The sequence below is a fragment of the Corticium candelabrum genome, chromosome 15, assembly GCF_963422355.1.
Source record: "Corticium candelabrum chromosome 15, ooCorCand1.1, whole genome shotgun sequence".
In the NCBI taxonomy this organism is placed as follows: domain Eukaryota; kingdom Metazoa; phylum Porifera; class Homoscleromorpha; order Homosclerophorida; family Plakinidae; genus Corticium; species Corticium candelabrum.
In genome coordinates, this window is record NC_085099.1 from 4,798,153 (window position 1) to 4,810,906 (window position 12,754).

Sequence of the window (12,754 nt, forward strand, 5' to 3'; positions counted from 1 at the left end):
CTTTGGGTCATTTTTCTTGGACTCATAGATAGTGATTTAGCGTTGACTGTAATAGCGTTGATGTTTACCAATAGATGTTTTTTGACAGACAGATAGACAGACAGACAGACAGACAGACAGAATCAAGTTTATTGTCAACAATCTTCACTACTACAAACAGTTATTGTTAAAATGAAATGTTCTACTTGTAGTCCGAGACTATTGCTAATGAGTAAAACACTGAATGTCTCTATCTACTCCCAAAACACTGTCATCTCCTAATGAGCGCACAGAAAGCCTTGACAGCTTCCGCAAAATCACTCTGCTGTTGCATTTTCACAGACAGATAGACAGACAGACAGACAGACAGACAGAGATATATTGTATTGAGCGGGCACTAGCTAGGTCCCATAGACTTGTAGTTTTATGTTCAGCTATGTTTTAGTGTTAGTACTAGTTTGATGATGCAGTCAATACGGAACTAAGACAGACAGGTTGACAGACAGACAGACAGACAAACAAAACAGACAGGGCTTCGTATGCCTACTCAGATGTCCTTCACTCTAGTCATTTTGTTGCTTACAAAGGCACACATGCCACATTACAGAAGAACTGTCAATGGTTAATACCATGCCTTACAGTAGAGATGGTTGGTGCTGAGAGCTTTGATTGTAACACACATCTGTCCATACCTACCTAGTCAACTTTGTGATATACAAGATCCTTAGACGACGTTGTGAATACTAGGAATCGTACATGTGAGTGGCCACGGTACCAGCAAATAGTGTGATCAATTTCATATACACATTCTGTCTTAAGTTAAATATAAATACAGCATTCAGGCATTGCTCCTGTCAATGGCCTGTCTGTACATACATACATACTACATGTTATTTCTGTTCTCTTCTGTGTTCATCGTCATGAATGCTGTCTTTCAGTTGTGGTATAAAATGAGCAAATTTCATTATCAATAATTCTACGGACGTCTGAACGGTTGCTTGAACTAGTGACAATTCAGTGTCGTCAAACTCACTTAATACATAGCTAGTCACATGCTGCTTGAGTATAGGACGTCCAATTCCAAATCTCAGTCGACCCATTTTCTGTAAGAGATCAATAATGGCGTAATATCACCAATAAACATAGGAACTATGCTATGTAGTTATACTGAAAGGAATATGTCAGGCCTCTAAGTTTACATTTACAGCTTTGCTAGCCATTGACCAGTAAGAGAAACACTTTAGTCGACAAGATGAAAATTTAGTAGCCAATTGTAGCCATTGGCCCAAGTGTCATAACGATGACATGAAAATTGGTTTCTAACACTGTCTGGCACGAGTGTGGGCATACACACAGAGTCTGAGATATACACAGAGACACACTTCAAATGATACACACCTGCATCACATTCAGTCAGAATTTGAAATTGAAACTTTAAAATGAATGTCCCCTATGGTCGACAAGATCAGCTACAACATAAATAACAACTAAAGTTTGTTGGCCATGAGGTGTATGACCCTCTTCGTTCACCGCTTGAAGTCCACAATTTGGCCACTGATTCTGGCCGGAAGGATTTAATGCTATGGTTATCCCACGAAGTCCTGATAAGGTCTTCGACAGTCTCCGTAGACAAAGAGCTATGACTGTTTGATTAATCCTATTTTGCACAGAGAAGGCGTTCACATTCAGCACTTGCGATAGGCAGAACCAGCATAATAGAGACTGTATTGACTGTATTGAGAAAGTCCTACGTTGGACATGCCGCTTTTCAGGACAAACGAAGTAGTCTGCGATGCCACATTTCATGACTCCAAGACAGAAGCAGTGCCGACGCGGATGTATTGAGCACCTTGTCCCGTTTGACCAGACCAACCTCGCACAATGTGTGAAGCGTATTCATACAGTGTATGGCTACACGACGCACAAACCCTGCAATAATTTAACTGTGAAAGGGCTTCTACTTCTCTCTTACAATAGACTGAACCTTATAGCTGGGTTTAATACCTACTAGCCACTGGCGACTAACTGTTTGTGATTAGTCGCCATCTGAATATTTAGTGGCCATGGCGACTAATTTAGTCGCTACTTAGAGGCCTGTGTGTAGTCTGTAGTTGAAAATAGAACGTCTGTCATAGTCCAAATACATCTCAATGTGTGTTGTGACAAACAGAAAAGGGATATTCAACCATGCCAACCTGCACACACACACACACACACACACACACACACACACACACACACACACACACACACACACACACACACGTGCACACACACGTGCACACGCACACACACACACACACACACACACACACACACACACACACACACACACACACACACACACACACACACACACACACACACACACATTGAACATACCGATAATACACACCCCATTCATTACGCTGTAGGATGAAAGACAGTAAAAGAAATCACTACCAACTAACTGCCTTATCTTCATCAGCTTCATATCGTCTAGTTACTACATACCAAACAATTGCTCGTACTCAATAGTTCTATATATACTATTATACTTACATCTGACTGAAGGTGTGTCATTGTAGATCGAACCCCATTGTGTCCTCTAGTGACAGAGACAGCACCGTTTACTGCACAAGATTAAAATTTAGCTAAAGAACACCGACCTTGCACTACCGCCCATCTTGATATCACACTTCCCCAAAGGTAATTCCAAGTCATCATGCACCAAGAAGACATCGTCAGGAAGAACACCAAAATGTTTAACTGCAAAACAGCAATATTCATGGCCTCATGAACAAGGAAACATAAATTCAATAGAACAACATGAATGTTTGATGAAATCGGCAAATTCAAATATTGTGACCAGATGTGCCCAGATAATTAGTGAATACTGTGCCGAGAACAACAGAGTTTAAAACTACGTCATGCCAAACTATTGCCTGAAGCCAGATCTGCAAGTCAGTGCATACACTGAAAGAAGATATTAAGTCCTGCATGTAAATTTTTTCTCTCATTAATGGCATGTATAGCCTTGATGATTGTACAAATAAATTGATTGGCAAATTTCACAAGCATGGTCCCACACAAGTGTCCAGCTATTAGGGTAGTGACATTGACAGGTATGTGAGAACTGTAGAAAAGTTAGTCTTGGAATGGGCGTGTCTAGCAAGGTTATAGAAAGATGCGGCTATGATAAGGTAGACGCATACTTTACACACACACACATGCACGCATGCACACAGACAGACAGACAGACAGACAGACAGACAGACAGACAGACAGACACACACACACACACACACACACACACACACACACACACACACACACACACCACATTTCACATGCACAACTGGACAAGCAGAGACCAACTGACCCTACACGGCAACGCCTTAGACGAGCCAGCAACCTACCTGTGTATTTAAATTGTGGATATCACAAATACACAAACACATGAAATTAAATATTAAAATAAAAATAAAAATAAAAAATTAAATTAAAATTAATTTTAGTGCATAAACCAAATGCAATGCAATCGTTAATTTCATCCAATCCTCACCCGCTTTTGCCACACTCTTTCCGTTCTCGTTCATATACAGTCTCGGTTTGAGAAGTAAAAGTCTCTTGTCATCTGTTGTCAACTCAGCCACGTGACCGAGAATTTCCCTCCTTCTTTCCCATTCTAAATCTAACGAGGCGGCCAAGCTGTCGACGACAAGCCTTCCCGCACTATGTCGCGTACGCTCTTTGCCGTAGTTTCCGAGTCCTACGACCAGACACGTGATGTCGTGTTTGTCCATACCGCCTTCTCGCAGGAGCCGTCTTATGGCTTTCTTTGCCGCAATGTAAGAGGTATGAATAGATAGTCTCCGATTTAGACGTATCATTATGTCATTTCAGTTGACCTGATGTTGCGTAACACAGTGAAAATCGAACATACGGGTGTTTCGTTCACATGGTAATTTTGGACTTCCACATACGGGTGTTAAGCACTCGAACGTACAGCCGGTCATCTCTCCCTCATGAAGGAGAAGACCAACAAACTTTGTGGTAGATTAGCGGCTTGTCAATTGCTCATTCCAGATCTCAAACTAAAACTAGATTTACATTTTTTGTTCTTCTAACATCTGTTCTAGACTAAGTTTACATTTCAGTTTTATTACCATTTTTAAACTAGATTTACATTTTAGTTTTATTACTATCTTTTTTAGACTAGATTTACATTTTAGTTTTATTACCATCTTTTGTAGACTAGATTTACATTTTACTTTTATTACCATCTTTTTAGACTAGATTTATATTTTACTTTTATTACCATCTTTTTTAGACTAGATTTACATTTTACTTTTATTACCATCTTTTTAGACTAGATTTACATTTTACTTTTATTACCATCTTTTTAGACTAGATTTACATTTTACTTTTATTACCATCTTTTTAGACTAGATTTACATTTTACTTTTATTACCATCTTTTTTAGACTAGATTTACATTTTACTTTTATTACCATCTTTTTAGACTAGATTTATATTTTACTTTTATTACCATCTTTTTTAGACTAGATTTACATTTTACTTTTATTACCATCTTTTTAGACTAGATTTACATTTTACTTTTATTACCATCTTTTTAGACTAGATTTATATTTTAGTTTTATTACCATCTTTTTTAGAATAGATTTATATTTTAGTTTTATTACCATCTTTTTAGAATAGATTTATATTTTAGTTTTATTACCATCTTTTTAGACTAGATTTACATTTTAGTTTTATTACCATCTTTTTTAGAATAGATTTATATTTTAGTTTTATTAGGGTAGTTGTAAGTACACTGTACTTACCTAATTGTGGACACTCCCCGGTAATTTGGGTTACAATCGCTGTTTTCTCTGGTAGCCTGCACGAAGAGACAGTGAAACATGTCCGATACACGCACCAATGTCTAGGCTTCGGAACGGTACCTGTACGACTACAATCGCACAACGTCAGCTAGCGCACTAGCAAAATATACGGGATAACGTCTGTAAACAGCTTGCACGTGGGGTGTATCCTAATTGTGGACATTGTTTTCTCCGTTATAGAAAGCGACTGAGCCTGAGTAACAGCTGGACTAGATACCTGAATGGTTGCCTCACAAGCTGGTATTTTGGGCCGCAATCAAAACCTTGTTCTGTGGTGTATCACCTCTGTGTAAAATGGCGTCGTGCCTTTCAAATTTTGCAGAAACCAAATGTTCTGTTTACGACGCAATGCAGGAGACGATCAATCATGTTTAGATAAACGTCTCAACTGTAAACTGTGGTTCTAGCATCTTTTGCGTTGCTGGTAGAGCTGATTATTGATATCAGACAAGGTAGTTTTGACCTTCCATCTATCCTAGGTGAGTTTGCAGGTTTTCATTTTGTGTCTTATTGTTGCCAGATCTAGTAGCAGTGAAGACAGTCAAATTCTGACTGGATTATTAATGTCGCTGATATTGACATTCCACCTTCTTTGTTCGTTCTCATTTCATACCCTATTGTGGCCAGATGTAGTTGCAGTGAAAACAGCTAGATTGTCAGTGGATTACTGATGTCTAGATCTAGTATGAGTGAAGATATTCAGGTGTTTACTGAACTGGAATTAGACGTTCGCTCCATGCACATAGTGCGCTTCTTTAGCACGCTAGAGTCAACGTAACTATAGGCTCAAAACTTTACTAAAGTACTCGATAATTGCTTAACTAACGTCAGGGCACTTTCATGATCCAATAAAAGAACGATTCGTGTACCTCGAATTTGTGGTCGATATGGGAGAAACGTTGTACGTGCTAACTGTTTCGCAGGGGAATCGTCGTGATACACCACAGAACATGGTTTTGATTGCGGCCCAAAATACCAGCTTGTGCGGCAACCATTCAGGTATCTAGTCCAGCTGTTACTCAGACCCAGTCGCTTTCTGTGGCGGAGAAAAACATGTCCACAATTAGGATACACCCCCGTTGAGCTGTTCACAGACGTTGTCCGTATAGTTTGCTAGTGCGCTAGCAGACGTTGTGTAATTGTAGTCGTACAGGTATTGTTCCAAAGCTTACTAAACATTGGTGCGTACATCGAACATGTTTTCCTCTCTCTCCGTTGCAGGTTACTAGAGAAAGAGTGTTTGTAACTCAAATTACCGGGGAGTGTCCACAATTAGGAACACCTACCCTACTATTTTTAGACTAGATTTACATTTTAGTTTTATTACTACCTTTTTTAGACTAGATTTATATTTCAGTTTTATTGCTATCTTTTTAGACAAGATTTACATTTTTGTACTATTACCATCTCAGCATCTGTTTGACCCCGGATGTGGTGCTTTAGGTTTCCAGTTGTCAAGGCGGGGATGCTATGCTGCAATAACCACAGTACATGGATTACTTAGCGTGCGTTATGAAAACGAATTCAGTAGATCTGCATTGTTTGACATTGATGGGGTCAAATTAATTATACTCTCTATCTTTCTAGGCTTGTTTATATTAGTTCGGATGTTCTACATTGGATGGTAGACAATCCGTTACGATGGATTTGAGTTCTTGAGTTTCTTGCATTTGAAGTTTATTGCAGCACCCAACCACAAGCGTACGCACAACGAAGCTGGAAAAGTAACCGGTTCGTATAATTTAACTTTTACATGTACACGTGCACTAGACCACAACACGTGCAGTGTATCATGTACATACCCGGGCTTCACGTCTCGTACCCGGATATTTACGTAACTTGTGTACTTCCGGAAGACACAATGGTGACGTTGTTCATTCGTCTCGCACGATTCTGAGAACCTAAGCGAGCATTTCGGCGTAGACTATCAGCTATTCGATCAACAAGATCAGAAGCACGCTCATCAAGCGTCGGCTCTGCGCGGACCCCGGTCTGTCAGTAGCCACATCATCAGGTCAGACATTGTTGGGCGGTTTCCGGATGTACTAGGCGGTCGCGGTAGAATCGTTAGGCTTCGTACGTGTCTGTGTCGTCTCATCATAATCGTGATTGCCTCCTCTGTAGTCTCACTCGCCTAATTTCTGCAGGTTTTCCCGAAGCCGCGCGCTCTCCTCGTCTTCGATTTCCTCTCGCTCGAAGGGATGCGGTTTTGTTTGCTCGTTGTCGCCTTGATCAGCAGTTCGCTAGGTGAGTGTTGTTGTGTGTTTTGTTGTCACGTGATCGAGACGTCGGCGTTGTTGTCTGTGTGACAGTTGTTGCTGATGTGTTGACGCCGCTTAGCTACAATGTCCGCGAGCCGAGCAGCTTTAGAACGGATAAAGAACTGGTAACTTATAAATACACGCTAGTGGATAACGTATACAATGGTAGCAAGTCAGATGGCTACCTGAAGGATGGACAAGGAAAGTTGACTGATGGGCAATTCGGATTGACTGACTTACCCTCCTCTAATGTTGCTGCTGATGACAGCAGATGGGTTTCTTGGCGTATCAAGAACCACCCGGAGCCTTTATCTATCTATTTTACATTTCAGGAGGACATCATGATCCAATCAGTTACCGTCAATAGTCTCAGTCAAAAGTTCATTGATGGTACCACTACTAACATATATTCAAATATTGGTATTAGCCTGTTGAAAGAAGACAATACAACTATGGTAAACAAAGAAATACACGTGCCACCAAATCAAAGTGACATCGGGGTCCATAATGACATGTTCATGTTGAAGAACTGTAAAGCAGGTCGTATTGCCCTGTTAGAGTTTCAATATCCGAGTACTGAAAAGCGTCTTATCTTTGGCGAGATGCAGTTCAAGGGTGAATCGGGTATGATAAGATTGTCAGCATTAATATCAACCACTCATATTGTTTCTGTTGGTATCTTGTTCCGTAGCGATTACGGTTGAGTTTTCAATGTTACAAACACGTAACACTAATATTGCAGGATGGAGAGTCGTATTGTATTGTCTTAGCAACAAGGACAACATATCGATAGAACACTCCAGCGGGAAAATCGACTGCCAGATTACGAGGACAGCAGACGATCGTTACAACTGCACGATCACGAAGGAACGTATCAAATTTAAAGATGCAGGGAGGTACACATGCACGGTATATGGAAATAATGGTGATTGTGAATCTAAGCAGGAAGACGTATCCGTCCTTGTGGCAGGTACGCGTCGTCGTAGTGTTGCTCCTGCATTTGTCTGATCGTTTGTATGTAGGCATATATGCCAACACGCTGAAGCAAATGGCCGGCATTGGGTCCACGGCAATGTTGAGTTGTCACAGTGCATCATTTACCGGTTCGATTACCTTCGAGAAAAGGAACACGGCTACAGACACGTTCGTACTTGTAGTCGATTCAGACAAACGCAATGTATCTCATTTCAAGAACGGTACGGTTTCGTGGGCAACGCTGAAGTTTCTCAACGTCACGCAGACAGATGGTGGGACGTACAGATGCTATTACAAAGACCAATCGCAGGAGTTTCTCAGTCAGGATATGACACTGTCAATTGGCGACGGTATGACACCAACACGAGGCACATTACTAAGTCATGAACTTTTCTGTTTTGCAGTTCCCGTGACGCCGCCATCTTCAAAAACACGTAGCATTGCATCAGGCATGGATACGTGTAATTTGTTATATTCCGGGTAATCGTGTGATCGTGTTTTGTAGGGTCAACGACATCGATGGGCTCGTCATTTTTGAGACGTTCAACCCAATCGTTTAGTAGTACTCCGACGTCGGATTTTACAACGACGCTCGCCCATTCTTCTAATACGTCTTCTGGTTAGAATTCCAGAGTTTATCTTAATTTGTCATATAATGATTTGAATCTGTGGCAGGTGGCAAATCTGGTAGCGATGGAGGTCTCGGAGGTGGAGTAATTGCTGGAATTGCTTTCGTTATTCTGCTTGTCATCATGGTTGTTGTGTGCATCATCATCTACATATTTTGGCGACATCGTCGACCGCATAGTGACAGCGCTGTAGCTGGAATTCGATACAAGAAAGACGTTGCGAGCGATCACGCTTACGATACACCTTCCGACATGACACAATACTCTCTATCTCCGGAAACTGGATGCGTAAATGGAACGACGAATAGTCATAATGGTCATGGTTCTCTGATGCCGCCGCAGGTCTCCTTTTATAGATTTCCCGAACAGCAAGTTAATGAATCTCCCGACTATGCAGAGGCGGAAGAAGTGGTGTATTCGAGGTCGAAGACGTTGCCAATTAATGGACTGACAGACTTACAGATCGTGCGAAATCGTCAAGCCAGTATGCCACCAAAGTTGGCCAAATCGCAGCTACTGAATTGTCAGACGGTGAGTGATTCGGTCGTGTATTCGGAGCCGGCTATTGTTACGGATTCGACGAGGAGTCGTCAGCCGTCCAACGAATGCATGACGCCACGTAATAGTTCGCGTGACAGCGGGTTGGGTCATGATCACGATGTGTCTCCCAACCACGTCTACGAACGAGTTCCCCAACAATCGATCATCGAGGATCCGTCTCTCATACATCGTCAGGTAGCCGATCTCGCCATCTACGCTTCCGTGAACGAAATCAACCACCACTCCGAGGTCGCAGCTCGACAGAGTGTCATCGAGATGGACGAAGATCTCAGTCCCGAGTTCATTCTCTCGTTCAGTGAATCGGCATCCGTATCGTCCACATCACACGACGGCATTCTTCCTTACCTATCCGTGTATGCAGATCCGGCTCCTCTCCTACAATCGGACGGCCCCCCAGAAATGCTTCCCGAGAAGTTCTCTCAACACCGACGAATCGGTCAGGGACAATTTGGAGACGTTTTTCAAGCCTTTGCGAAGAGCATCCTAGTGGAGCATGTCATCGACGGTCAACTGAACGGTTTGTGCGTGAAGGACATTCCCGTTGCTCTGAAATGCCTAAGAGCAGGAGCCACCAAGGACATGGAAGAGGCTTTCAATAAGGAAGTGAAATTTATGGCGCATCTTCGGCATCAGCACGTCGTTCGTCTTCTCGGCGTATGCAGCATGGTGCAGCCAAAGTTTATGGTGATCGAATACATGGAGAACGGTGATCTCAATCAGTATTTACAGCAGTTTGAGCTTGATGAGCAATTGTTGGAGGAGGGAAAGCAATTAATGTCGTACGATGTGCTGGTCAGCATGGCGGCTGATGTCGCGTCGGGAATGGAGTATCTCGCGTCCAAGTTTTTTATACATCGCGATCTGGCTACTCGGAATTGTTTGGTCGGCCAGAACCATATTGTCAAGATAGCGGATTTCGGGTCAGTGGTCTGTTGCGTATTTGGTGGTGGATGTATTTTGTTCAGCGGTTTGACGTGTTGTTTTCTCTCTGTTATCTGTCTGTCTGTTTTTCTGTCTGTCTGTTTTTCTGTCTGTCCATCTGTTTGTCTGTCTGTCTGTCTTTTCGTCTGTTTGTTTGTCCATTTGTCTGTCTGTTTGTCTCTCTGTCTCTTTGTCTGTCTGTCTTTTTGTCAGATTGTCTGTTCGTCTGCCTGACTGTTTGTTTGTCTTTCTGTATGTCTTTCTGTCTGTCCATCTGTTTGTCTGTCTGTCTGTCTTTTTGTCTGTTTGTCTGTCCATTTGTCTGTCTGTTTGTCTTTCTGTCTCTTTGTCTGTCTGTCTTTTTGTCGGTTTGTCTGTCTGACTGTTTATCTGTATGTCTGTCTGACTGTTTGTCTGCCTGCTATTCTGTCTGTCTGTCTGTCTGTCTGTCTGTCTGTCTGTCGTTTAGTTTAAGCATCAATACTACCGTACAGTGAATATCAGTAAAAAGCACCACAGCTAAATAGTGAGTTCTCAACCCATGGGTCGAGTTACACAAGTTGCATTAACGGAAACAAAATCGTAGTGAATAAGCATCTCTAATACAGTCAATGTTCTTTACTTGACGGCTAATCTTCTTTGACAAAACTTTAGCGTTACATGATTGCAGAGCAATTGATAAGCACCACCGCCTATAATTCTTGAACTGGCCTTCGCTTTTCTTACCAAATTCTTCAACCGATTTCTCACAGTTGACGGAGATACTTGTGAGCTTCTGAGCCCTAAAACTCCAAAGTATTCCAGTACTAAGGGAATGGTGTTTTTGCATGTCCTCCTGGTATCTTGTCCTTAAACTTTTTCTCTTTCAATTCTTCTCTGGCTTTTGCTGCAAACCCATCTTGCTCTGCTGCTCTTTGATTCCAAGGGTGAGCCAGTGAAATAGTAAGATCTTACGATGTTCCAATGCAAGCATCAAAAACTGAAATGTTTGGTCTGTCTGTCTGTCTATTTGTCTGTCTGTCTGTCTGTCTGTCTGTCTGTCTGTCTTAGTTCTCTATGGAATACATCATCAAGTCTAGTACAACATCACTAACACTAAAACAAAGCTAACATAAAACTGCGAGTCTATATGGGACCCAGCTAGTGGCCCCTCAGTACAACAACTAAACAATAGCTATTGAATAAAGTTTCAAACTATTGTTGCTAAAATGATGTCCAAGCTGCTTGATTTTCTCTCTAATTACTTGTGAATTAGACTGCCTGCCTTTCTGTCTGTCTGTCTGTCTGTCTGTCTGTCTGTCTGTCGGTCTGTCTGTCTGTCAGTCGGTCTGTCGGTCTGTCTGGCTGTCTTACATATATTTCATACATTGAAACTAGTACACTCACACTAAACTGTGAAACAAACAAGCAAGCTCGCAGGCTGTACGCTAAAACCAACTGCAGTGTCTGTTTGTCTGTCTATCTGTTCATCAGGTTGTTGCCTGCTTGTGTCTGTCTGACTTGTTTGCACCTCGAATTTTTTATTCACGGCAACAAGCTTGTGTCTTCCTTCAGTCACTGTCATTGATCTATTGCAAATGTACACAGTTCTCTTTGTCTTCATTTTCTTTCACCGTTTGCTTTTGTCATTCTCCTTATGTTATTATACTAACATGTATCCGATTGCCTTCCAGAATGACCCGATCCGTGTACGAAAAGAATTACTACCGGCTAGCCGGTCGAGCCATTCTACCCATTCGCTGGATGGCGCCGGAATGTTTCTACGGCAAATTCACCATGATGAGCGACATCTGGGCATACGGCGTCACGTGCTGGGAAATATTCACGTTGGCACGAGAGCAGCCCTACCACGATCTGGAAGACAAGCAGGTGATTGAAAATGCTGTACGTCGCGAGGGCCGAATGCTGCTCGATCGGCCCTCGTGCTGCGATGATCCAACATTTCAGCTGGTACTAGACTGCTGGAATGAGGCCCCCGAACTAAGACCATCGTTTACAGACATTTGCGAGAGACTCAGGTTGTTAGTCGAAGAGCGAAGCGAATCGTCTTATACCTAACTGATTTTCTCGCTCGTTGTCCAAACACTTGCTTGACTCGATTGCAGTTTATGGACTGCTGGAAGGCTGGCACAGTTTCTAGTTTGTTGCACCTAGTCTACTGTAGGGCAGGTGATTAGATTCAACAGGTAGATTCGATTAATATTAATTAAAATTACAGGGACGGACTTTTTTTGCGAAGGTTTATTGCAATAAGTGAGTAATGAGAAGTTTTAGCGAGTAACAAAGGTCTTTTGCTTGATGCAATTCACAGATAGTTTTTGGTGTATGAAAGAAATGTTATGTGATGCAAGTGACTCTGTGACACTCGGTGTGTCTGCTGGGAGGGACCTCGGTGTGTGAGGCTCAAAAGGCATCTGAGCGTACAGGCTCTATGATCGCTGTCGGGAGAATAAGAAATTAATAATCAGAACAATTAGTACAACTCAAAAATGTGGCTATAGGTACAGTGTGTGTCTGTGTGTGTGTGTGTGTGTGTGTGTGTG

At 42.0% G+C, this 12,754-nt stretch overlaps 2 protein-coding genes and 1 long non-coding RNA gene across 3 annotated transcripts; 2 read left to right on the plus strand and 1 right to left on the minus strand.

Moving 5' to 3' along the window:
• Window positions 1-736: 736 nt before the first annotated feature.
• On the minus strand, window positions 737-4,657 carry LOC134190895 (probable peptidyl-tRNA hydrolase). The gene is made up of 4 exons (XM_062659433.1): window positions 3,524-4,657; window positions 2,628-2,727; window positions 2,521-2,566; window positions 737-1,082 (listed from the first exon to the last, which is right to left on the minus strand). Exons 1-4 carry the CDS (start codon window positions 3,849-3,851, stop codon window positions 870-872), a joined length of 687 nt encoding a protein of 228 aa, XP_062515417.1. The 5' UTR covers window positions 3,852-4,657; the 3' UTR covers window positions 737-869.
• Window positions 4,658-5,014: 357 nt separating this feature from the next.
• Window positions 5,015-5,674, plus strand: LOC134190465 (uncharacterized). Its single transcript, XR_009971635.1, has 3 exons — window positions 5,015-5,104; window positions 5,187-5,316; window positions 5,385-5,674. It is a non-coding gene; the product is annotated as an uncharacterized LOC134190465 (long non-coding RNA).
• Window positions 5,675-6,708: 1,034 nt separating this feature from the next.
• Window positions 6,709-12,565, plus strand: LOC134191183 (class II receptor tyrosine kinase-like). The gene is made up of 9 exons (XM_062659763.1): window positions 6,709-6,878; window positions 7,012-7,111; window positions 7,177-7,749; window positions 7,817-8,095; window positions 8,148-8,450; window positions 8,505-8,549; window positions 8,606-8,719; window positions 8,776-10,210; window positions 11,885-12,565. Exons 2-9 carry the CDS (start codon window positions 7,066-7,068, stop codon window positions 12,267-12,269), a joined length of 3,180 nt encoding a protein of 1,059 aa, XP_062515747.1. The 5' UTR covers window positions 6,709-6,878; window positions 7,012-7,065; the 3' UTR covers window positions 12,270-12,565.
• Window positions 12,566-12,754: the final 189 nt, after the last annotated feature.